The sequence below is a fragment of the Cnephaeus nilssonii genome (genome assembly GCF_951640355.1).
Source record: "Cnephaeus nilssonii genome assembly, chromosome: 12".
Lineage (NCBI taxonomy): Eukaryota > Metazoa > Chordata > Mammalia > Chiroptera > Vespertilionidae > Cnephaeus > Cnephaeus nilssonii.
In genome coordinates this window covers 50,347,077-50,373,532 of record NC_137083.1, presented here as the reverse complement: position 1 = coordinate 50,373,532, position 26,456 = coordinate 50,347,077, and the positions used below count along the sequence as shown (strand labels likewise).

Genomic DNA, 26,456 nt, shown 5'->3' with positions numbered 1-26,456 from the left:
ATTCTGCTGACATTCATGCCAGTTGTCAGGAGCCACCTGGCAGCCGCTTTTATATCGTTTCTCCCTTGTGGAGCCTCTAGGGAGGGGAAGTGGCCACAGTGCCCAAGGCCGACTTCCAGGAGGCTAGCAGTGCTGGCAGGATTGTGCCGGCGGTGCAGGTCTGTCGGTGCCTGGCCCCATTCTCTGGAGAATGGACCTGTAGGACTACTGAGGGAGGGAGTGGCTGCCACCAGGCTGGTGGGCCACCGGGATGGGTGGGTCAGCTGAGTGATGCTCCCGCTGTGGGAGTGCACTGACCACCAGGGGACAGTTCCTGCATTGAGCGTCTGCCCCCTGGTGGTCAGTGCGCCTCATAGCAACCGGTCGTTTGGTCACTTAGGCTTTTGTATATATAGATGAGCCAGCGGGTGGCTCAAATCTTGTATTATGTATTTCACAAATATAGTTTTGGTCATCATAAAGTAGAAATTGAAATAACTCAATTCTACTAATAAGTTTCCTTTAAGAATACACCATTTTTTCAAGCTGGATTATTACTTTTTAATATATTTTATTTTGTTTTATACTAAAATTCAAAAGCAAAGACTTGGATCGACATCACAAATTTCAATGGATTGACATCAGAAATTTCAAATTTAATGGTTATCCTGATTTTGTTCAAACCTCAAAAGAATCTTTTGGATAGGAAAAACCATAATGCCTACTCCATCCCCTCCTAACTATACCCACACAAAAGGAAAATCAAGAAGAACTGAGTAAGTCAAAACAACTAATGTGCTGAGTTGAGTTGAACATATTCTTCCTGATCAAGTCTCTCTCATCTCATAAATCAAAACCAGGAAAAGACACACAAATTTAATTATAAATCAATTACCCGAGTCCCAATCAACTACTTTTTAGAGACTTATTGTATGCCTTCTGCTTCATTAAATAATACTATGTACATAAGAAGTAGGACTCTACTAGATACTAATAACACAGCCCAGTGGAAAATAAAACCATCCTATATAATAAAGAGGTAATATGCAAATTGACCCTCACGCCCTCACAAGATGGCTGCCTATGACCAGGGGGTTAGTGAGGGACAACCAAACGACTGAACAAGCAGGCTGCATGTGGCAACCAGGCTGGCAGGGGGGTTAGTGAGGGAAAACCAAACGACTGAACAAACAGGCTGCGTGGGGCGACCAGGCTAGCAGGGGGGAGAAGTTGGGGGCAACCAGGCCAGCGGGGGGGGGGGGGGGCAGTTAGGGGCAACCAGGCCAGCAGAGGGGGGCAGTTGTTGGCAACCAGGCCAATGGGGGGGGGCAGTAAGAGGTGACCAGGCTGGTCGGGAGGGCAGTAAGGAGTGACCAGGCCGGTGTGGGGGGCAGTGAGGAGCAATCAGGCTGGCTGGGTGGGGGCAGTTGGGGGCAACCTGGCTGGCAGCAGGGGACAGTTAGGGGCGACCAGGCCAGCAGGGGGGGTAGTGAGGGGTGATCAGGCCGGCGGCGGGGGGGGGGGGGGAGTTAGGGGCGACCAGGCAGGGCAGGCAGGTGAGCAGTTAGGAGCCAGCGGTCTAGGATTGTGAGAGGGATGTCTGACTGCCAGTTAAGGTCCAATCCCAGACATCCCCCAAAGGGTCCTGGGTTAGAGAGGGTGCAGGCTGGGCTGAGGGGACGCCCCTCCCCCCCCGTGCACGAATTTCATGCACCAGGCCTCTAGTCTATATAATAAAAGCCTAAGTGACCGTTACGGTAGAACAACCGGTCACTATGATGCACACTGACCACCGGAGTCAGCCGCTCAATGCAGGAGCTACCCCCCTGGTGGTCAGTGTGCTCCCACAAGGGGAGTGCTGCTCAGCCAGAAGCTGGGCTCATGGCTGGCGAGCGCAGCAGCAGTGGCGGGAGCCTCTCCCACTTCCGCAGCAGCACTAAGGACCCCTCGGGGGATGTCTACTCTCCAGCTTAGGGAGCGGGCCTAAGCCAGCAGGCGGACATCCCCTGAGGGGACCTGGACTGCGAGAGGGCACAGGCCGGGTTGAGGGGGACCCCCCACCAGTGCACAAATGTTGTGCACCAGGCCTCTAGTGAATATCATAATTAGTAAACATATAAAACATAAATATATGTGCATGTTTGAGAAAAATAGACAAGGGGAGGCTCATTTTTTTCTTTTTCCCATACTGAGAAATTCCTAGTGCTACTTCACCACTATCCAACAAAAGCTTGAAAGTAAGTCAGTCTTCTGTTTGATTGGTAGTGTGGGCATCTGAAATCTCATTTTGACCTTGGGGTTAAACAACATTCTCTAAAATCTACAATACACTGCAATGAGAGAAACCTATTGATTGATTACATCAGCTTATCCTCAATAAAGTGTAACTAAAGAACAAAAACTTGCAGTGTTGATATCATGTGATAGAAAATATGTAATAAAATTGATGTAATTTGCAATGATCAAGGAAACATCATGAGTTCATATTAAGATGTTAGCTGCACTATGGTCCAGGAAAACCAGTTTAAAAGCAAATATTAAAGGTACAGAAAGATGTAGAAAGTTACAAATAAGGAAAATTCATCCTATTGTCAACATGACAATTCATCAAACTTGAGGAGACTAAAAACTAGAAAGAAGCAAACTGGCCGCTCTTGGAGCAAATTAACCAAAGAAGTGGAACAAATTATACACACACATCCATGGGCAAAACCTCATGACTGGCAAATCCTTTGCTGCTCCTTTGGGAACATAGGATATTCAGTCAGGACTAGACTCAATTCAATGCCCTTAGCACAGGGAAACTAACTTATGAAAGTCAGTTGCTAGGACAGTGCAGGTACATTATCAAGCAGTCAATAGAAGTTTGACGGATAGACAAATGATGGAGGGATTAAAACCACTTCTCTCCTTATGGGACTAATGGTATGTTTCACTAAAATATAAATCTAGATAAACCAGACAGTGAACCTAACAAAGAAAAAGCAATATTGATGTTATTATTTTTTCAGGTATTACGCTTCCGTTACCATGAGTTAATTATGTAACACATTTGTTTTAGGGCACCATTGATACAGATTCTTAAAATGGTGACAAATATTAGTTCTTCATATGCAATTTAGTAGTTTAAAATAGAACAATACATTAATGTTAGCAAAGTTACCATCCAGCCAGGGAAAGTGAAACACAAATGCACACATGCAGCAGTATAAAGTGTTACACAAATAATTCAGAACATTCTGAATAAGTTGTAATTTATTTGATAGACAAATGACAAGGAAACAAACTGTTATCAGGAACTTGGTAAAAATTTAGCAATCAATAGTTTTCAGAACATGCCCTGGAAAGATAGTAGCTCAGTTCAATTTCCAATACTGCCAATATCTATAGCTATAGAAAACACAAACGTACCTGATCGTAATATATGACCCTAATCAAGATAAGGTCACAAATTAGTTAAAAGGGATGGTTTAATTACACACCGGAGGCCCGGTGAATGAAATATGTGCATGATGGGTGGCGGGGGGGGGGGAGGGGGAGGGCGCGCACGGGGATCCCCTCAGCCTGGCCTGCACCCTCTCACAATCAGGGACATCCCTCTAGCAATCTGGGACCACTGCCTCCTAACCACTCACCTGCCTGCCTGCCTGATCACCCCTAACTGCTCACCTGCCTGCCTGATCGCCCCTAACCATTTGCCTGCCTGCCTGATTGCCCCTAACCACTTACCTGACTGCCTGATTGCCCCTAACCTCTCTGCCTGCCTGCCTGATTGCTCCTAACTGCTTGCCTGCCTGCCTGATCACCCCTAACCGCCTCTGCCTCAGCCCCTGCTGCCGCAGCTTCATCTGGAAGGACATCTAGAATGACGTCCAGAAGGTTGTTTGGCTGTCTGGTCTAATTAGCATATTACTTTTATTATTATATTTTTTAAAAGAAAATAGTTTCAAGCAATAAGGGTTATGGTAAATGTTTAATCAAATAATTTTACTACTAGATGAACCAAATAATTTAATTATATTATTAATAGTTCACCTTATGAGTAGAAAAATATTTTATTAGACTGATCAAATAATTTTGTTATAGAAATTTATTAAATCAACCTTATGGTTATTAACATATTAATCAAAGTTTCAGCTTTAAGCAGGTACTAGAGTGTCTCTGTTCACTACTGCGTCCCCAGTGGCAAGTAGTAAGCATTCAGTAATGAACAGAGTCACTTACAAAGTCTTGAGATACACAGATCAAGGATCAGTAATGTTTTTCTGTAAAAGGTCAAACAATAATTCTTTTATTTATTTTTTAAAATATATTTTTTATTGATTTCAGAGAGGAAGGAGAGGGAGAGAGTGTCAGAAACAACACAATGAGAATCATTGATCGGCTGCCTCCTGTACCCTTGATTGGAATCAAACCCAGAACCCTTCAGTTTGCAGGCTGATGCTCTATTCACACTCAAACCAGCTAGGGGGCAAACAGTAAATCTTTTAGACTTTGCAGTCCATAGGGCTTCTTGCCCAACTACTCAACTTTGCCTTCACAGCATAAAATCATCTTCAGACAATAAATGAAAGGGATGGTTATATCCCAATAAAACAAATTTGAATTTCACATAATTTTCATGTGTTAGGAAGTAACTTATTTTGATATTTTCCCCCAACCATTCAATAATGTAAAAACCAGTTTTCGCTCTGTCAGCTGTACAAAAACAGACAGCAGCCCGACGTGGCCTAGGGGCTGAAGTTTACCAAGCAATCCCTGTTCCAAGTCCACAATTAGTTTTGTGATTATAACAATTAAATCCTATGTGTGTGTGAGCAATTTAATGTGAGGGAACAGGTTCAGACCTTTAAAAAATCTCTCTGAACCTGGTTTTCCTCATCTGTAATGCAACTATTATGCAAAATAAAACTTCTGCTGTGTTTCCTCAGGATAATCTATAGGAAGTGATGGGACCAGTGATGGAATAAGAGCAAATGCTCACCCCACACTTCAGAAGAATCTTTAGAAATATCAGATGTCACAGTCAGACCAAGTCACACCAAAGCTTACTAGAATCAACAACATATTGGTAATATTCTCTGAGAACTTTGTGTGGATGTTTACAAAACTATTTTGATATTTACTGACAAAAATATTTGCCAAAACTATTATTAACAACTAAAATAAATTACAAGGAAATGAGTGTCCATAATCAACCAATTTCAAAAGACCAATGCAAAACCATTAGACTGTCATTCATGATCACTTAATTTACTGTTTGTCAATAATTTAACTAACATAGGTTAATGAGTTTTTACATTGAACATGCATAAAACCTATCAGGTTATACTATGCTATCTCTTTTAATATTCAAATTAGAATCTAAAATTATGATCTCTTGATAATTAACTAACTTCCTCACTAAATTAATAACATTAATAATCTAATATCCAAATACCCTTTGTGTTATGTGAGATATTAGTCACCTTATATGAATTATGTTTTTGAATCCCACAATGACTGTATAAGGTAAATGTAATTATCCCATTTTTACATATGTGGCTTGAAGTTTAGAGATTAAATAACTTGCCCAAAGTAGCACAGCTGGTGAAGACATTATACGTGATCTGAAGCCCATACTCTTATCCGAACATGCTTTGTACTCAACCTTGCTTAATTAAACTTTGAAAGGTTTAAGCAGAAAAATGCCTTTGTAATTTATACTGAACTTTTATGTAGTTTGTTTTCTCCAGCTTTAAATACTTGAAAATCCTTTAGCTCTTAGGCAGACATGACACCTGCCTGCCTCCCTGCTGCTTCCATGGGAGCCTCCGGGCTCCTCCAGACAGCTGGAGGTGGGTAATGAACAGCTAGAGCTGGCCCTCTCCCCCTTTGCTGCTTTCCCAACTCATTATATTATCACTATAACTAGAGGCCCGGTGCACGAAACTCATGCACGGGGTGGGGTGGGGTGTCCCTCAGCCAAGCCTGCACCCTCTCCAATCTGGGACCCCCTCAAAGGATGTCTGACTGCCCGTTTAGGCCCAATCCTGGTAGGATCGGGCCTAAACGGGCAGTCGGACATCCCTCTCACAATCCAGGACTGCTGGCTCCCAAGTGCTCGCCTGCCTGCCTTCCTGATTGCCCCTAACCGCTTCTGCCTGCCAACCTGATCACCCCCTAACCACACCCCTGCCAGCCTGATTGATGCCTAGCTGCTCCCCTGCCAGCCCAATTGCCCCTAACTGCCCTTCCCCTGCCAGCCCGGTTGCCCCCAACTTCCCTCCCCTGCAGGCCCGGTCACCCCCAACTTTCCTCTCCTACATGCCTGGTCCCCCCCCAACTGCCCTCCCCTGCAGGCCTGGGTCCCACCCAACTGCCCTTCCCTGCAGGCCCGGTAGCCCCCAACTTCCCTCCTTTGCCAGCCTGGTCACCCCTAACTGCCCTCCCCTGCAGGCTTGATTGCTCCCAACTGCCCTCCCTTGCAGGCCTGGTCCCTCCCAACTGCCCTCCCCTGCTGGCCATCTTGTGGTGGCCATCTTGTGTCCACATGGGGGCAGCCATCTTGTGTGTTGGAGTGACAGTCAATTTGCATATGAATTTTATTAGATAGGATCATATTATCATTACATTTATGACATAATTTATTTTTTCTTTGCTATTAAACATACTATTATGATCAATATTTCTGGTTATTTTCTTAGAATTGAATTCTAGGAATAAAACTGCTGGGGAAATTATAAGCACATTTTAAAAATTCTTGTTAGATATTGCCAGAGTGCTTTCTAGGAAGGCTCCAAAAATGTATATTCCTAGTAGTAACATATGAGGTTGAAAAGTTTCTTCTTTTAAAACAACACTAAGAAAGATAATGATGAATTTCTTTAAAAAATTTTTTTATTGATTGATATTTTTTTAGGGAAAGAGAGGAAAGGAAAGGGAGCAAGAAAAAGAGAAAGAGAAATATGGAGTTGTTGTTCCACTTATCTATGCATTCATTGGTTGATTTTTGTATGTGCCCTACCGGGGATCAAACCCACAACCTTGGCATATGTTCTAACCAACTGAGCTACCCAGCCAGGGCTCATCATGAATTTCTTACTGTGAATTAATTTAATTGCCTCTTAATAGTAAACAGATAAGTTTCATTCAGGGAAAGATGTCTTTCATTGGCAAGGAAGGGAAGAGAGCTACGATAATTTGGAGTGGTGTGAAGCAGGGATGAGGACTTAGAAGCTAAAGAACAGTATAAAAAAATGGACACTTCTGGGAGGGGGAATAGTTGTCAATCACAATCACAGAGTATAGAAGAGAAGATGAGATACTACCTAAGATCATCTTTCAAGTGGTTCTGAACACATGAAATATAACTTACTATCCCATGACATTAGAATTTTTTTTGGTAAATGATCACTCTCAAAAATGTAGCTCCCACAAACTTTATTATCTTCTAGTCACGGCTGAAGTTGCCTCTATTCTTGTATTTAAGCATGTTATACTTTAAAGTATTTTGGGGAGATATATTCAGGAATCTTCTAAAAACTGAACATATTAATTTTTAATAATGACTTTCCACAATCACTTGTTATACTGAGTTGACCGGAACTCTGTAATAAGAGACCACCTGCCAGTTTAAAGTGCAGTAGCATAAAGCAAAATGGCATATACTCTTGATAATCAAAGAAACAGATCCAAAATTAGCCCAAATTGTTCTCAAATTTTCCAAGAGGAATAGTTAAAGCCAATTGGAATCTAAATGATCTAAGCTCCTGATACTGGAATGAAAATCCTCCTTTACCCTGTACAGAGGGAATCACAAAGTTTCTATTTTCCACTTTCCTCTTCATTGTATAAAGCACGCTGGGGTAGATTGCTCCTTCCGTCTTATTTACCAGCCTCCTAAAAACATCTCTACTTTTCAAATAAAAAGATGTTTTTAAATCATCCAATGACAGCCGACAAATAACCATTTCTTCAGCAGGAATGTCATATGATTAAACTCTAAGTAACAAGTTGCCTCTTGCTGGTTTTTTAGATGGTATACTATAAAAGAAAGTTATAAACACAATTTAACCTTGTAGCCATTCTCCATTCAATCCCAAACATAAAGAGGCATTCTAATCTACTGTAATCTGCACTGCCCTGGGTGTTACAAGATAACTTTTCCTTTCAAAGTGGCACTGAATGAAAACTACATCATTTCAAACAAGAAAGTCACCATTTCTCTTAATGGAAGTCAAAAGCTTTTTTTGAAGAGCAGAAGCTCTTAAATGATGGCTTCCATCCTTAAAAGCAGAGCCAGAGTTCTGAATGGAAGAGGGTGCCCAAAAGAGTTAACATAGCAGATTTGAGACTGCTCTCCTTAAAGAGGCCTGCTGGCAAGGTTGGCCCTTGGCTGACATCTGAAAGCTTGAATGGGAAATAGTGGCCTATACTGATTTAAAAAACACACACAAAAATACATACATAAAAACAACAACTTTTCCAAAACGCTAACAGTGGCTCACTGTGCCTAAATTGTTTGTACAAACAATATGGTTTATGCTAAGAACATGCTTGTTTGCCTATGGGAGTCTGGAATTTTGGCACATGCTATACAGAGGGGGTGCAGGTGGATGCTTGTGGGTGCCTCCAGTGAGACAACACCTCACTCTTGTAGTCACAAGCTGACTAATCACAACCTGTGAGGCTGTACTGGGAAAGGACTCTTGGAACTGGAGACTGTTTCTCCAGACTTTGCTTGCCTCCATGTGTCTGCTTGGCTGATTCTGCTTTACATCCTTGGGCAGCAATACATAAGAGCCATGAGGAAGACTCTGCCGAGCCTTCCTGCTGAATCACCCAACTTGGGGATTATTTTAGGGACACCCAAACAAAGAGCTAACAGAGTCTTCCTCAATTACATGCTTGAATAAGCTATTTGGTAATGTTCCTGAGACCTGCTCTGTCTGGGCGCTGTTCCTTCCCCAGCACTACACATATGCGGAGGAAATAGCCAGCTTCCACCAGGCTCTCTACCATGTCCTCCCAGAAAGGCAAGGACAATTATGTGTGTGTGTGTGTGTGTGGCGGGGGGGGGGGTAGGGAGGGAAGATGGGAGTAGGAGGGGAACACTGAAGGAAGGCTGGGTGGGTATTGCTGCTCAATTACTTAGAACTAAGTAGAAACATAAAAGGGAAAGCTAAATGCTCATACAGAGAAGAGGAGGTCCCAGAATTTCCTCAGCATGTGAACCAGATCCTTGCTTTGCTATGAGAAAACTACCTCCATTAATCTAGAAGATTATGGCAAGGTGGTTAGAAGAGCCTGTTTGGCTCAACCTTTCTTAGCTGGACAAGCTTGGGCCAGACTCCAACTCCATATTCCCTGTTCTCTGTCAAATGTAGCTAGATTTCTCACCTTCTAATAAAGTTTGCTGCAAGGATTCCATGAATTTATAAAGAGAATTACACACAAAAGTGTTTGGCCAATTGTAAGCACCAAAAAATGTCTGACTATTATTATTTTCAAGGTCCTTTGGATAATTTTCTCTTACCAGCTTTTAAAAAGAGTGAAAACCTATATGGAGTTTTGAAAAGTTTTTGAAAAAATAAAACAAGTTTCTAAGCATCCAAATACATTTTAGCCTAGCTGGAAACCAACAAACCACATTAGGTGTTGTGGGTGAAGAACAGTATTGTGTCCTTGAATTGCTGGCTTGGTTTGTGGATTCAATCCTGGATCAGGAGGCAACTGATCAATGTGTCTCTCTCATATCCATATATTATTATCTTCTTCTTCTTCTTCTCCTCCTCCTCCTCCTCCTCCTCCTCCTCCTCCTCCTCCTCCTCCTCCTCCTCCTCCTCCCCTCCTCCTCCTCCTCCTCCTCTTCCTCCTCCTCCTCCTCCTCCTTCTTCTTCTTCTTCTTTCTCTCTCTCTCTCTCTCTCTCTCTCTCTCTCTCAAAATCAATGGAAACATGTCCTGCAGTGAGGATTTAATTTAAAAAAGAAAGAAAAGAAAAAATGATAGAGGAAGGACAGAAGAAAAAATAAAAGAATAAAGAATACTGTTGCATGATCAAATTCACTTGACAAATACCAAGGTTAACAGAATTAGATTTTTGGAAGACTTACTTAAAATGATATTGTGCACAGTGAATTTCCAAAAGGGGCATATAGAAGGTCAAATTTCACAACTGATCACAGAATCTTTTTCATACCAAGTGGCACCCGTGCTTTGCTGCTCTGGTTCTAAAATTAGGATCAGATACTTGCTTCATGTAACGTTAAAGAGAACTTAGCTACTTGGGGACGCCAGGATGAACAACCATAGACTTCAGGTTGTAGGAGGTCATGTATTAACAGGGATAAGGAGGAAAACTTTGATGAATTGTTTATATCAAGCTCTACAAGAAAATTATAAAGGAAGGATTACGCCCAGCAGCTATAGTGGGAACTGTAAGAGGGGAGGACTATTAAGTAGGGGTCCCACGAGCCAGACAAATGAGGGAAGAGTCTCAGAGCCCTGGAGAACAGGCAGTACTAGGCGGTTGAGGAGAGGCAGGCAGGTGCTGAGGAAGTCACATGTGAGGCACCTGGGAGTTCTTAAAATGTAAAGAGCATAGGCTCTCCCTTTTAAATGCCTTAAGTATGTAAAACAAATTCAAACAAAACAGGCTTTGAAAAATACAGACAATATAAAATAAAGTCAATTTAAAAGGACTTTAATAATAGAGGCAAGCATAAGAATTAAAGTATATTCAGGAGATGGTTTTGCATAATGTCCCTGCCTGTTCCATCACTCCCTTGGTGAGATGCTAATAAGATGAGCCAACCAGTTTAAGAATAAAAAGTGAAGAACCTGTCACTCTGTCATCAAGGGAAACTGCCTGTCTATAATTACCTTTATATCTTGGCATATGTTAATTCATGTTAATGCTTAAGCGTAAAAATTTACTATTCTCAAGGGTTGTTTTTTTTAATTTTTAAAGAAATATATTCTTAAATGAAGCATAGCTCCTTACATGCTATATAGCTTCCTCTGTTTGGCACAGCAGTCAAACTTGCTAACGTTTTTACAATTTCTAACAGCCAATTTTCCATTTTCTCTAAGTTAATTACTTTTAGCATATCTAAAAGTTGCTGGTATATGGCCGGGCAGAACTGGGAATGAGGCACAGCTAAAAATTAGAAAATAATAAGATTCATGAGATTAGGTGGATCAATGCAGGTGTTTTTAACTAGAGATTAAAAACTTCTGGAAGATTCTATGAAATTTACTAAACAGAACTGAACCTGGAGCATTATCAAACTCAAAAAGATATTTTAAGTGAGTATGATTATAAATAAAATCCAGATTCATAAATTGTACACTTACTTGTGGATATAAACTGATTAAAAATCCTTTTAAAAGCAATGTTGCTGAAAAGTTATTAAGTAAACAATTTTAGAAAGTAAAACAAAATACTCCCATCACATATTTAAAGTTATTTAGCACTTCTAGAGTGCTTCTTTCTACATGTACAACATTATTTAATCACTATTACAAGTGTATGAGAACGCCAGGGTTCTATAACATGATTTAATTTCACGGCTTTGGTAAGCCTTCCATGTGTGTAAACTGACAATTCAAAAAATAATTTGCATAGTTAGTTCAAGAAACCATAATCACTTTATTTGTAAAAACTAAAATGCACATTACTAATGGCCAAGATTCAGTATTATTTGACATCTCTTGATTATTAAGCTTACCTATACTACCCATCCCCACCATTTGAGAATCCGTGTTTTCAAAATGGAATTAAAATAAAAGCATTTCCTGCTTAATATCAGTAGTTCACTTATTTAAAAAATCAGGCATTCTATTCAAATGTCAAACAAAAAACAATTTCCCATTATTCTGACTGGGAAAAGTTATATTCAAATTCAGATCCTGAGTTCCTAAAATGTCAGCCATTATGAGATGTAAAAGGTGAACAATTTTCTGTGACTGTAGTTAACATTTATAGCATCTTATACTTACCCAAAGGAGCATGGGTTAAAGAAGTTAGACATACTACCCTTACCTATCAAGAATAGTCTTCAAAAATTTGGATATGGCCATGCTTTTGTTTTCTATATTCATGTTTTCTGTAAAATTTTATTTTTAAACTGGGACTCAGTTGCTATTTCTGCTTGTCAACAGATTGCACTGGGCCTTAGTTTGCTCCTTGCAGAAGGCATTTATCATCCCTGGGAATGAGTGTCAGTATCACCATCAGTGGGATAAGTCAGTGTGATACCCAAACTCTCTACGCTCCCATTGCCTTCTTGTCATTCCCCTTCTACCCCCAATCTTGGGTGCAATATTGGGCCAGACCAACAATGACGTGAAAGCTATTTACAGGACAGGGGATTGAGCCACGATAGAACACTAAAGAACCAAGGTGATCAGGTAAACAGAAAATTATCCAGGGTATAGGTGGCCTGGGAATATGAGAATGTCTTCCTTTGTGCTATAAGGGAGTACTTTGGCATTCCACAAGGCCTTGTTCTAGACAAGGGTGAAAATAACCCTAGTCATAAGTCAGGAATAGGACTCTAGTTCTAAGTTCTGATTTTATCTTCTCTGTTAATCCTGCCAAATCTGGAAGAACACAGTATGGTACATGACAGTAACTCAAGAATATGGAAACATGATGTGGGCCAAAGACCATAGTAAGATCTCAGTTATAAAGGCCCCGACTGGCCCTGATTGTTGGCCAGGCCTAGGGACCCAACTTGTGCATGAATTTTGTGCACCGGGCCTCTAGTTTTAGGATAAAATGTTACAGAACAATAGATAACTACCATTGGCCCTTGAACAACATGGATAGATTTAAATTGCATGGGTCCACTTATATGTGTTTTTTTTTAAAAAATAAATATATTGAGATTTGCAATAATTTAAAAAAATAGCAAATTATGTAGCCATAAAATACAGAAAATTTAAGAAAAAGTTAGGTATGCCACAAATGCATAAACTATATGTAGATACTAGTCTATTTTATCATTTATTACACAAAATATACAAGTCTATTATAAAAAGTTAAAATTTATCAAAACTATACATGGAGCTATTTGCAGTCAAGAGGAATGTAAACAAACATAAAGATGTAGTATTAAATCACAACTGCATAATATTAACTATAGCACATAATGTAATACTATAGTAATCTAACTACCACTGTTTCATCAATTATACTAGGCTTCCATAAGGCAATCGTATTGCTGCTTCTTTGTTACCAATGCGTGAATTGTCATACCTGTCAATAAATATGAATTTCTTTTTCACATTATCTTTCCCTTTTTGACGTCTAGTGTAATACATATAATATCTAGTGTTTTGTATCATAATATTGATGTAGGTACTGACAGACAGTTGATTCATCTTGTAATCAGAAGATCTAGACTCACAGTATCAATAAGACAGTAATGTAAATGTATTTTCTCTTCTGTGTGTTTTAATTAATATTTTCTTTTCTCTAGATTACTTTATTGTAAGAATACAGTCTATAATGCATACAGCATACAAAATATGTGTTAATGACTATGTTATCAGTAAGGTTTTGGGTCAACAGTAGGCTATTAGTAGTTAAGTTTTAGAGGAGTCAGAAGTGATAGACACAGTTTTGACTGTGCACGGTGGCAGTGCCATGACCCCTGAACTGTTCAAGGGTCCCCTGTACCACAGACTGCAAGATCTGGGGTATAAAATATTCTGTTTAAAAGCTGACAAATCAGCTCTACCTGGTTTGGCTCAATGGATAAGAGCATCGGACTGCGGATCAAAAGGTCCCCAGTTCGATTCCTGTCAAGGGCATGTATCTCAGTTGCAGGCTCCTCCCTGGCCCAGGCCCTGGTCCTGGAACATGCATGAGGCAACCAATGGATGTGTTTCTCTAACATTGATATTTCTCTCTGTCTTTCCCTCTCTCCTATACTTTCTTTAAAAATTAATGGAAAAATATCATTGGATGAGAATTAAAAAAAATAAATCTAATACTTTATATTTTAATGTTCTTAGAAATTAAGCAGACAAACCCATTTAACATTTTGTATAGTCATATAAACCTGTTTTTTTCTGTAAGTCAAGGACATATCTACTGGGGGAAAACGTATGAATAAATGTTGGCTACAAAATCAACTTTATAATTTTATGGTTTTAACAAACCTTCAGCATTTTCAATTTTTTAAATTTTACTTTATTCATCAAAGCCCCAGTTTCAGCTTCAATGAAACCCAGACCAGATGGGAGAAAGAAAAGTGCCTTTGAAAGTGAAGATAACCTCCTTTAATTTGTAACACAGCAGCTTAAAGATGGTTTAAATAGGAGATAATGGCTTATACGAATTGTGTGTAATGCTGCATTAACTTGTTGTCATTATCATTATTAAAACCGTAGCTAAACTTTCACCCTGACCTATATGGGGCACATCAACTCTATCAAAGACATCATCAGTGCTTTCCAGGGAGAGATCCAAAAAGTTCAAAGCCGTTGTTCTCATCAGTACATGAAAATTGGATTGTACTACATCATCTCATAACTATGCAATGTAGGAAATTAGAAGATGCAGCTAACCTTACTTTTCAAATTAAACCTCAACAGATATAAATTAACATTGAGGTTAAAAAAATAAAGCAAAAAATATAAGAGAAATTCATCAAAAGGTATTAACTCAAAATTTTCTTTTATCCCTGACCCCATTTCACTGCATTGGGCAATGAAAAAGCTGGTTTCCCCTTACTTTTTGTTATTTCCTCATCCAGGATGGAATGGTGAAATCAACACTTCCAGTGTTGGCAGCCAGCAGCATTTAAGAGAGGAGGAGAAAAGTCACATCTAGCCAGATCTTCCACTTGTTTCTGAGTGCTTGTCCTACCTCTCCTGCTATTTCTTCCCCTCCCGAAAATACAACTAATATCTATGAATTTATAAAACTCTGCATTGTAAGCAAGGCTGAGAGGGCTTTCCATCTCAGTGAGGTTGAGGTATGGAGTTAATGAGAAGTGAGACTGTGGGGAATGAATAGAAACATGCCAATGTTAAAGTAATTGAGCATGAATATCAAACACTGACTTGGGAACAGTCTCCCTTTGCTGATGGGAAAGTCTGATCAGCTGGTGGGCAGATACGATGTGCACTGAGCTACATTCCCTGCCCTGATCGCTGGGGTTTCTATCAGAACAGCCTATACTACTTTATAAACCTGACAACTTTGCTTCCTCACCCTGAATCATATTTTCATTCTTTTTCTTCTCTTTCCCTCCTCTCTCCCTCCCACCTTTTTTCTTCTTTTTGATTTTATCTCATCCATCCCCAAGCCTTATAAAGAATGTAAAATTTTACTATTTCAGTAACTGCTGTTTCTTTTAAAAATGTGTAATTTTCTAATGCCAGTTCAGAATAACATAGATGACAGTATTGTGGCTAGAATTGCTGACACTATAATTTTTATTTTTAAAACTCTGCATTGCCCTCTAAAGCCAGTGAAAGCTTGAATAATTGATCGCTATAATACTCCTATGTGTCTTCCATCATTCTCAATTAGATCATTTGCATGTTCTTTACCAACAAGGATCTCTAGAAGACTTTCACAATAGCATTAACAATATGAACACCTTAAGCTGTATGTTACTGTTAATTTCAAGTTGTAATGAATAGTTTTATTTAAAACTAGTGGCCCAGTGAATGATATCCATGCACATTAAAAGGGGATTAATTAGAGGAAATAATTTAATATTGCTAATTGCCCTTTCTCTATAATAGAAGTGTCAGAGATGAAAGAAAATTAGTAAAATGTATATGAAAACCTTCCTCCTGTCAGAGTCTGGGGCAGACCATGGGACCCAGAGTCAAGTCCCCGCCCACCCACATGCACCTCAATATCACGTGAGACCCAGACCCAGCCAGCCCCCGCCCCCATTGGGCTAGATCCAGACCTGGCCAGTCCCACCCTTGTCAAACCCCGCTGGGCAGGGGACGTAGGCTCAGGTTCCCTGGCCCGGCGCCAGGACGGGGGGGCATGGTCTGAGGTCCCCCAGCCCAGACCGGGGTGGGGGATATGCCTTGATGTTCCCTGTCAATCCCCGCTGGGTGGGGAGCATGTCCTGAGGTCCCCCATCAAGCCTCGCCAGGTGTGGGGGCACGGCCTCAGGTTCCCCGGACCGGCACCAGGAGGGGCACACAGCCTCAGGTCCCCCATCAAGTCCCACCGCCAGGGGGGTACAGCCTCAGGTCCCCTGTCAAGCCCCCTGGGCAGGGGGTGTGGACTGAGTTCTCTTACCCCAGCACTTGGGGTGCCCCTTGAGGTCCCCCATCAAGCCCCGCTGGGTGGGGAGCATGGCCTGAGGTCCCCTGTCAAGCCCTACGGGAGCGGGGGAGGGCGTAGCCTCAGGTCCCTGCTGATTGCACGTTAAGGCTCCTTATGGGAACTTAGCTTTAGCTGTGGGTGCCGCCAGCTTTGTGACGGAGTGATGGTCAATTAGCATATTCCCTCTTTATTAGATAGGATAGGCTAACAATAGTTTCAAAAAACTAAAATATTTTCAATAAACTAAATATAATAAACAGGTTTATTCAGAACAGGTAATAATATTTTTAAAAAACTAAATATTAAAGAAAAAACTGTGGCTCTATATGCATTTTTATAAAAACTCATTTACAATGATATTTTTATTAGTTTGCAAGGTAAAAAATGGATACAAATGTAAATAATCGGGAATTTGTTAAGTAAAATATAGTTCATTCATTAAATGATATTAAAAGTGATTTGTGAAAAATAGATAGCAACTAATGAGGATGTAGGCAATGATAGTACATTAAATTAGTCCATAAGCTATAAATGTATTTTAAAAATATGTGCTTAAAGTACTAAGCATTAATGCTTACCTGGTGGTGACTGAATTTCTAAACTTGTATTTCTACTTGCCGTTCTCTAAATTTCCATTTGAATGTATATCATAATTGATACAAAATTTTAAAAAATAACCAATTAGTTGGTCAATACCTACACATACACAAAGGAAACCAGGAAAAACATAGGAAAAGCAATCATATGAGAAATATTTTAAATATAGAATTATGTCTTACCTTAACAGTATAGTATTCTCTAACTTCAGGCCTAATAGAATCAAAGTCTCCACTGATGAATTCAGGCAAAAAGCTGAAAGAAAGAGTTCTGAGTCAACTAATTAAGACTACTTACTTGTTAATCTTGAAAACTATTATTATAAGGACCAAAGGAAAAGGGGGTCTATTTTTAAGTGAATGGGATGTCAAAGATGTCAAATTTCACTCTTGGTTACAATATAGTATGACTGGGGCACTCCACATAACCAAATAATTAATCAACTTAATCACACTATCAAGTCAGTATTTTACCATGCTTCAATAAATAAAGATTAAAGAAGATTATTACTTTAGAAAACTTCCAGGTCAACAACCTTAAAAAAAAGACTCAATCTTTGCATATTACCTTCTACATATATTCAAACCTTTATAGTATTGTACCTCACAGAAGTTCAGAACTCTCCAAAGATTCGAACAGAGCATATGAGGAGGAGGAGGAGGCATTCTTTGCAGAGCAGGAGTCAGGTCAAAGACAGTTTCCATATAACCTATTGACATATTTCTAGAAACAGGAATCTTCAAGATAGGTTTGAAATACTACAAAGGTTACCGTTACTAAATAGAGGGAGAGGATTCCCAAAAGTGGATGTTTCTAATTCTACCACAATTATCTTATTCCTCTTTGATAAGACACCATTTATAGTTTTTCAGAACTCATTTCAGAGATCTTACCTTACTCTATCTACATAAGCCATCCTTTATTTATTTATTTATTTTTTATATAACATCTGTATGACCTGGTAGAATTTGTTCGCACTTAGAACATCTAACTGTGGAAAAATAAAACTTCCCTGGATTTCTCAGTGCTCTGCATAAAGCCCTAGCCTCAAGAGACTCAAGAAGGTATATGATGCAAAGAAGGAAATGTTTGCTTCCAAGTCCTCCAGAAATATTCTATTCTACACCTATCATGAAAATTAGATCTGTAACCATTTATCTAGTTAATTGTTCTGATTCAAAAGAAGAATAAAACTTCAATATGTATTCTCAAGAGGGCCAAACTGTTACATAATGAAGACAGGTACTTTATCTCCCTGGGTATTACATGTCAAAACAGATAAAGCCCCAAAACTTGGAGACATCTCTAGGTCATAAAAGACAAGATACAGGAGACTATCCAGCTCCTAGAGAGATATTTTACTGATGATGAATTTTACTGATGATGTATATTTTACTAACATTGTCCTTTTGCATAATGTTTAACTTCTTAACTCAACTGGAAATATTACTTCTTAGGTCTAACTCAGAGATTTTTCAACCTGTGTGCCATCAGAATGTTTAGAACATGCAATACCTGACTATTTAGTCAGGGGCACTGAGCCGTTATTTCTTAGACTGTCAAGTAAAAAAATAACAGAAATAACAGCCAACACCAATAGCTGACCCTCCGGTGTGAATGAATAAAAATTTTACCTATTTTTTTTCAGATTGGCAAAAATATAACATTTTTTGATGTTCCAGTAATTAGTTTATGTGTGCCATGAGATGGAAAAGGTTGAAAATCGCTAATCTAACCTAATCTAACTACCTGTGTTGGACCAACTCTTCCTTGAGCTGTGTGTTCCTAGGACTAAATGGTAAGAGGAAGTTCTACTTCATAGATCTGTGTTGCATAAACTGATTCCTTTTCTTCTGTTTGTTTGTTTTTTTGTTAACCAATAATGGTTGCTTATTTCAATTTTTAGTAATTAATAAAATTTTTATATTAGTTGTTTCCAGAACTATTCGCTGAACGTCAACCATGCACAAATGACAACAGCTCATTTCAGAATAAGGCAGAATTGGGAAATAAAGTACCTAGGTTTTTAAATCACCTTGCCTGATTTCAACAATTTCTCATCAACTTTTCTTCTCAAAATGTCTGCATGGCTAGTACCCAATTTACTTCTTCATGTGAGGCAGACATTTTAACTTAGGACTCTGGTTCTATGCAGCTGAATTATACTACTTCCTAATAAAACTGACCTTATATGGCTCTACAAACTTTAGTACCGCAGATATCTAGAATCCATTTGGCAGTTTCCAAATATGATATTGATTTTGACAATAAAAATGAAAAATAAAAACTGACATGTACAGGCAGCTAAATGTCCTCTTATGATATATCATTTAAAAGAGAATGAGATCTCTTTTTAATATATACTATGAATAACAAAAGAAGGCAATCATGTATAAATTCATTTATGTTTTCATATAAAACATTAACAGGAAAATTATATAGATAAAAGATAACTAAATTGGACTAACTTTTAATATAATTTTATTTAATATAACATAAAGGCTTTAAAAATGAATCAGGATGCTAAATTCTAAGAAGACTCATACCCAAAATACACCTGGTATACAAGACTAAAATTGTTAATACCTTTTCATCATATAATATACTAGTTTTTGATACTTCCTGAAATGTACTTTCAGACACCGCACTTGACAGCCCATCTCACATTTCCTGGAGGCACCTGGTGCCATTGGAACCTGGGCATTCTGAAGAAGTAAGTATTGGGGATGACACTTCACAGATGCAGAGGAACTACATTATGACAAAAAAGACAATTTACACGGGAAGATTATTTTTCAAACTGACTTCACATAACAACTGTCTAAGGGTATATGGACTGTGTCACTACTGATTGCATTTCTGTCTCCTGTTGACAGATCAGACCAGTATGCCTCCTTCTGGCATCCTCAATCTACGGGTACTAAACTGTTTTCCAAATGCTCCATAAGTGGCATGGGCGCCTTTATATTTACATTTAACTTTTACAGCACTTGCCACACACACTCGACAAAATAAGAGTCCAAAAGGGGCTGCCATTAGTTAATGAGATTTAAGCTCCATTACTTGTAATAATCAAGAAGAGGTTGACAGAGTTATAAAATATGCCTAAACATAATGTGTTAGACTACAACTACTCTTTCATAAGTCATTTCCTAAGACTCTGTGGAGGGATGGATATCCTCCCACAGAGCCTTCCTTGCTCCCACAGAGAAAAGCAATCCTGTATAACTTATATAGCTCTAAATCCATAACTTTCCATCACATTCTAAGCAACTTATATAAATATCTTTTAGCTTCTACTACTATAAGTTCTTTGTAGCAGGATCTCTGACTGATCTTGGTGTTCCCCAGAGCACCAAGCATACACATGTTGATAATAATGTAATAGATGAATGGGGTAAAGGAGGAGTAGGGTGGGAAGTAATGAGGGGATGAAGGAAAGAGAAGAAGGCGTGGGAGGAAAAAGGAGAAAAGGACGAGGGTCAGAGGAGAATGGGAAAGAAGATAGGAAGAACGGGAGGGAAGGAGAGAGGAGGCGAAAATGGTCAAAAGGGAAGAGAAGGGCAAGGAGAGGGAAGAAAGAGGAGGTGGAGAGTGGAAAAGAAGAATGAGTAAAGAAACATTTATTTAAAAATTTCTATTATGCCTGTCTCCCTACTTTCTGGCTTGTCCAAATGATTTCACCTTTCTGAGCCTCATTTCTTCATATGTAAAATGAGGACAATTTGGAGTGGTATGAGGATTAATATATGTAAAGCACTTAGAGAATGCCTGGCATACAGCAAGCATGATTTAAGCTATTTGGGTAAAAAAACAGTTATTACTAGACAAACTAAATAATTTGCCATAGTCTGCAACAGTGTTGGCGAACCTATGACACGCGTGTCAGCACTGACACGCGTAGCCATTCCTGATGACACGCGGCCACTGAGGCGGTCGCATGCCGAGGATGAAACATTTGCTGCTCCTGAGGATGAAACATTTGCGAAATAATGTTTTTTCCTCAAAGTGACACACTACCAGAGTTATGCTTAGTTTTTTGGCGAAGTTTGACACACAAAGCTCAAAAGATTGCCCATCACTGGTCTACAACAAGGATAATAAGAGCTAGAACCAAACTCCAAGCACAGGCAGCCAAATCTTTGTTCTTTAATGGCCAAGTCTACAGCCTCTCACCAACACACGTGCAGGAAATGGAACAAAAGTTTCTCATGGAAAAAAGTTCTGCACATAAATGCATTATCCCCTCTGCTAATTTTATTAATGAGTGATAATTTGGTCAAACTCTAATTTTGGAAAGATATCACTGAGGCTGAAGAAAAATGTTTGTGCTGGTTGCTATAGGAAGGACAGGATTTTGATTAAAAGAATTTTGATTAAAGAACTATGTCAATAGTTCTGGAAGTGCTAGCCATAGCAATTAAGACAACAAGAAGAAGAAATAAAAGGTATCCAAATGGAAAAAAAAAAAGACGCAAAACTGTCATTATTCGCAGGTGACATGATACTGTACATAGAAAACCCTAAAGACTCCATCAAAAAATTATTAGACTTAATAAATGAATTCAGCAATGTAGCAGGATACAAAATTAACACCAATAGAGAACTTACAAAAAGGGAGATTAAAAAAACAATCCCATTTACCATTGCATCAAAAAAATTAAGATACCTAGGAATAAACTAAGGAGGTAACAGACCTGTACTTGGAAAACTACAGGAAACTGAAAAAAAGAGATAAAGAGATAGAGGAAGACATAAACAGATGGAAGCACATACCATGTTCATGGATTGGTAGAATCAACATCATTAAAATGTTCATACCACCCAAAGCAATCTATACATTCAATGCACTCCCCATTAAAATACCAACGGCATATTTCACAGACCTAGAATGAACTCTCCAAAAATTCATCTGGAATAAAAAAATATCCCAAATAGCTGCAGCAATTCTGAGAAAGAACAAAGTAGGTGGGATCTCAATACCAGATATCAAGCTGTATTAAAAGCCACTATTCTCAAAACAGCCTGGTACTGGTACAAGACCAGACATATAGACCAATGGAATAGAATAGAGAACCCAGAAATCGACCCAAACCACTATGCTCAATTAATATTTGACAAAGGAGGCATGAACATACAATGGAGTCAAGACAGTCTCTTCAATAAATGGTGTTGGGAAAATTGGACAAATACATTCAAAAAAATGAAACTAGACCACCAACTTACACCATACACATACAAGAAAAAAAAAAAACACCCTAAAAATGGATAAAGGACTTAAACATAAGATGGGAAACCAAAAAAATATTAGAGGAATCCACAGGCAGCAAAATCTGAGACATATGCCTAAGCAATATCTTCATCAATACAGCTCCTAGGGCAATGAAAACTAAACAGAAAATAAACAAACGGGACTACATCAAAATAAAAAGGTTCCGTACAGCAAAAGAAACCATCACCAAAACAACAAGAAAGCCCATTGCATGGGAGAACATCTTTGCCAATGTAATCACCGTTAAGGGTTTAATCTCCAACATTTACAGGGAACTCATACAACTTAACAAAAAGATGATAAACAACCCAATCAAAAAATGAGCAACGGACCTAAACTTTTCAAGAGGACCTAAGAATGGCCAAGAGACATATGAAAACATGCTCAAAGTCACTAATTATCTGACAGATGCAAATCAAAACAACAATGCAGTATTATCTCACACCTGTCAGAATGGCTATCATCAACAAATCAACAAATGACAAGTGCTAGCGAGGATGTGGAGAAAAAGAAACCCTCATGCACTGCTGGTGGGAATGCAGACTGGTGCAGCCACTGTGAAGAACAGTATGGAGTTTCCTCAAAAAACTAAAAATGGAACTCAGATTTGACCCAGTGATCCCACTTCTAGGAATATATCCCAAGAAACTAAAAACACCAATCAGAAAGGATATATGCACCCCTATGTTCATAGCGGCACAATTCACCATAGCTAAGATTTGGAAACAGCCTAAGTGCCCATCAACAGATGAGTGGATTAAAAAAATGTGGTACATCTACACAATGGAATACTACACTGTGGTAAAAAAGAAGGAATTCTTACCATTTGCAACAGCATGGATGGAATTGGAGAGCATTATGCTAAGTGAAATAAGCCAGTCGGAGAAAGATAAATATCATATGATTTTACTCATTTATGGAATATAATGAACAACATAAACTGATGAACAATAACAGATCCAGAGACAGAGAAGCATCGATCAGACCATCAAACCTCAGAGGGAAGGTAGGGGAGGGTGGGGGTAAGGGGGAAGAGATCAACCAAAGGACTTGTATGCATGCATATAAGCCTAACCAATGGACACAGACACCAGGGGTGGTGGTGGTGAGGGCATGAGTTGGGGGGCAATGGGGAGATAAAGACACATATGTACTACTTTAATCAATAAAAATAAATAAATAAATAATAAAAAAGAACTATGTCAGGAGGACATAGAGAACATTTTTAAAAGAGTATGACTAGAGATACAAGACCAAAAAAAAAAAAGCTACTCAGTCTAAAGAAAATAGGAATTAATCACTCAAAGATTTGGGCTAGCATTCTCTATAAATCTGCCTAACTTAATCAAGGGGGAAAACTTGCAAAAAAAAAAAAAAAAAGAGGGTGATCCAAAATGCCATAAGTAAAAAAGGTTACCACCACATTTTGACTCTGTTTATAGATAATCACTTCAACTGTTTTCATAGGTCTCTTAACATAATACATGTGTCAGAGGATATTTAAATACCTGTAGAAGCTTGAAAGAAATAGTGAAAGTGAATGAATAAAGCTGTTTAAATTGACTGTGTCAGGAGAAAGATTTTTTTAATTTTAATAAAGCATATCTTAATTTAATAACTAAAAAAATAAAATTTATAAAAGGGAATAAAAAGGAAAAATTAAAAATGATATGGAAACTCTTAGAAGCTTATAATAAGAACAATAAATAATGTCTAACAGTCACTGAGGCTATTATAAGTGACTCCTAGTCAAGTTATCCGAGTAAGATAATGTCTCATCTCTTAAGATATTTAAGCTCATTTTCTCAAACTGATTAGCCCAGGAATCAGTAAACAGCTTTGATTTCCAAAATAACTGCTTAAGACATCCTTGATAGGCCAATGAACACCCGGAGAAAACAAAACGGACAACAGAGAAGATACAGATAGAATTTCCCCATTATTCACTTAAAATGAAGATTAAAGATAGAGTGGGGAGGAAGAAATGATTGGGAAATATATACATAACTTTCTAAAAAACTTGTTGAATTAAACATAGAGGGAAAGGCAAAAGCACACACACACACACACACACACACACACACACACACACCACAAAACAACAACAACAACAACAAAAAACAGAAAGAGCCAGGCTTGGGGTAGTAAGTGAATCAGAAAGGGAAGGAAAAGGTTCATGACAGTGGATACTGCATGAAAAGTTATAAATATAAATAAATGAGATCATAACAGGAGAATGAGAGATACAAACAATGTCCATATTCAGGAAATGAAAAGAAGAAAAGAAGGAAGACATGAGAGGTAAAGAAACGGTCTTAATGGAGAGCACAGTACAACACACAAGTCACTTCATCACTTCTGAGATCACAGCTGCCCTTTGCTGTAACTAATTATTTTCCAAAAGTGGTTGGAGGGAGAGAGAAAAGGAATGAGGGAGGTTGTATGACTGGACACCTAGCTATGGAGTTATTTTCTTAGAAGGAGGCAGTGATGGTACAGGTGGGGGTGGTGTCAGAAAAGGCTGTGGATATTGAGGAGAATTGCGCTAAGCCTAACAATACAGAGTAAAACGTTTCATCTTTTTTTAAGTTGTTTTTTATGTTTGTTTTTTTTTAATTTATCTTTGTTGTTGAAAATATTACAGATGTCTTTTTTTTCCTCATGGACCCCCTCAACCCTGCACCTGCCCCTTCATATTTTCTTATTTACAAACACGAAAGAGACCCAAAGCATATACACAGATTCCAATTCTTCACCTTAACAAATATAAAAACGACTAGCTCACTGTTAGTGATTTGCTCCATGTAATTTATTTGCTTTATGCTTCTCTCTGTGATTCAGTGGAGATATGACACACAGAATTCAGTAAGACAGATAAATGCCATTAGGGTCACTAATAGGCTGTTGCTCCTACCAAGTTGTCCAAAGCCAAGCATAACAAGCTGCATAGCTAATAAGTCTGCTAGTAGTGTTTTTAATCCTTCTTTTCCCCCCACAAATTCTCTCATAGTAAAAACTATACTTTACCTAAGAAAATAATAATAACGTAATTTCTTAATGCATATGCTGTTCTGCCAAAGCCAGTATTGTATTTTCTATCCTTGCTAGTTTCCATTTTTATCTTGCTGCTTTTATCCATTATGTTTGAATGTGCGAACCATTCTCTTAATAGACAGGGACTGGAGGCTGGAAAGATCTCTACAGTACTAAATAGTTTCTGTTTCATAGGAAAAGAATTCAATCAGATGATAATGGCTTAGGTACAGATCACCTTGAAATCATAAAATCATTAGATGATGAACACCATTAATAAAAGTAAAAGGCATAATAGAGAACATATTTCAATGAAATACAAACGGCAACTATCTTTGTTCAAGTAGAGATGACATCAATAGTTTATTCAAAATAAAGGAACAATCAAATAGACAAAATATATCACATTAAAGAGAAATTTAAACATCCTTATAATAAAAGAGTAATATGCAAATTGACCGTACCCCCACCACACCCACAAGCCATGCCCACCACCCAATCAGGTGAATATGCAAATAAATCCAATCAAGATGGCTGAGGCCACAGAGAGCAGGAGGGAGGCTTGGGTTTCCCCAGCAATGGAGGAGGCAAAGCTTTCCGCCTGCCCTTGCCGGCCTAGGCCTCCACTCAAGGCTACAAAGTTTCAATGATAGAAGATAAATAAATCCAAACAGAAATGGCGGCAGCCACGGAGCTGGAAAGAGCAGGAGGCTAGGGTTGCCCCCAGCGATGGAGGAAGCCAAGCTTCTGAAGCCCTGGCCTGCCTTGGCCTCGGCTTAAGGTTACAAAGTTTCAATTATAGAAGATACATAAATCCCAACAGAAATGGCTGCCTCCATGGAGCAAGCAGGAGGCTTGCCTCCACTCCAGGATACAAAGTTTCAACTGTAGAAGATAAATAAATCCCAGATACCAGGGCCTCCGCTTGGGTTGCCAGGAGGTGTGGCCGGCCTGCAAACCACCATAGGCCCCTCGCCCAGGCCGCCCCACACCCCAAGGAAACCCCCACCCTGATCCGGGACACCCTTCAGGGCAAACCAGCTGGCCCCCACCTATGCACCAGACCTCTATCCTATCTAATAAAAGAGTAATATGCAGATTGACCATCACTCCAACACACAAGATGGCTGCCCCCATGTGGTCAAAGATCCTGCCCCCATGTGGACACAAGATGGCCACCAAAAGATGGCCAGCAGGGGAGGGCAGTTGGGAGGGACCAGGCCTGCAAGGGAGGGCAGTTGGGGGCAATCAAGCGTGCAGGGGAGTGGTTAGGGGGTGATCAG

At 39.1% G+C, this 26,456-nt stretch overlaps 1 protein-coding gene across 3 annotated transcripts in view; it reads right to left on the bottom strand.

The window, feature by feature from the left end:
- The window catches only part of TPK1 (thiamin pyrophosphokinase 1), a 269,761-nt gene that overhangs the window by 134,099 nt on the left and 109,206 nt on the right, over window positions 1-26,456 (bottom strand). For all 3 annotated transcript variants that reach the window (XR_013814311.1, XM_079786321.1, XM_079786320.1), the window contains one exon: window positions 17,051-17,123. Coding sequence is in view for 2 of the 3 variants with exons in the window: in XM_079786321.1 (XP_079642447.1) it covers window positions 17,051-17,123 (73 nt within the window). In the remaining variant the exon portion in view is untranslated. The remainder of the gene's footprint in view (window positions 1-17,050; window positions 17,124-26,456) is intronic.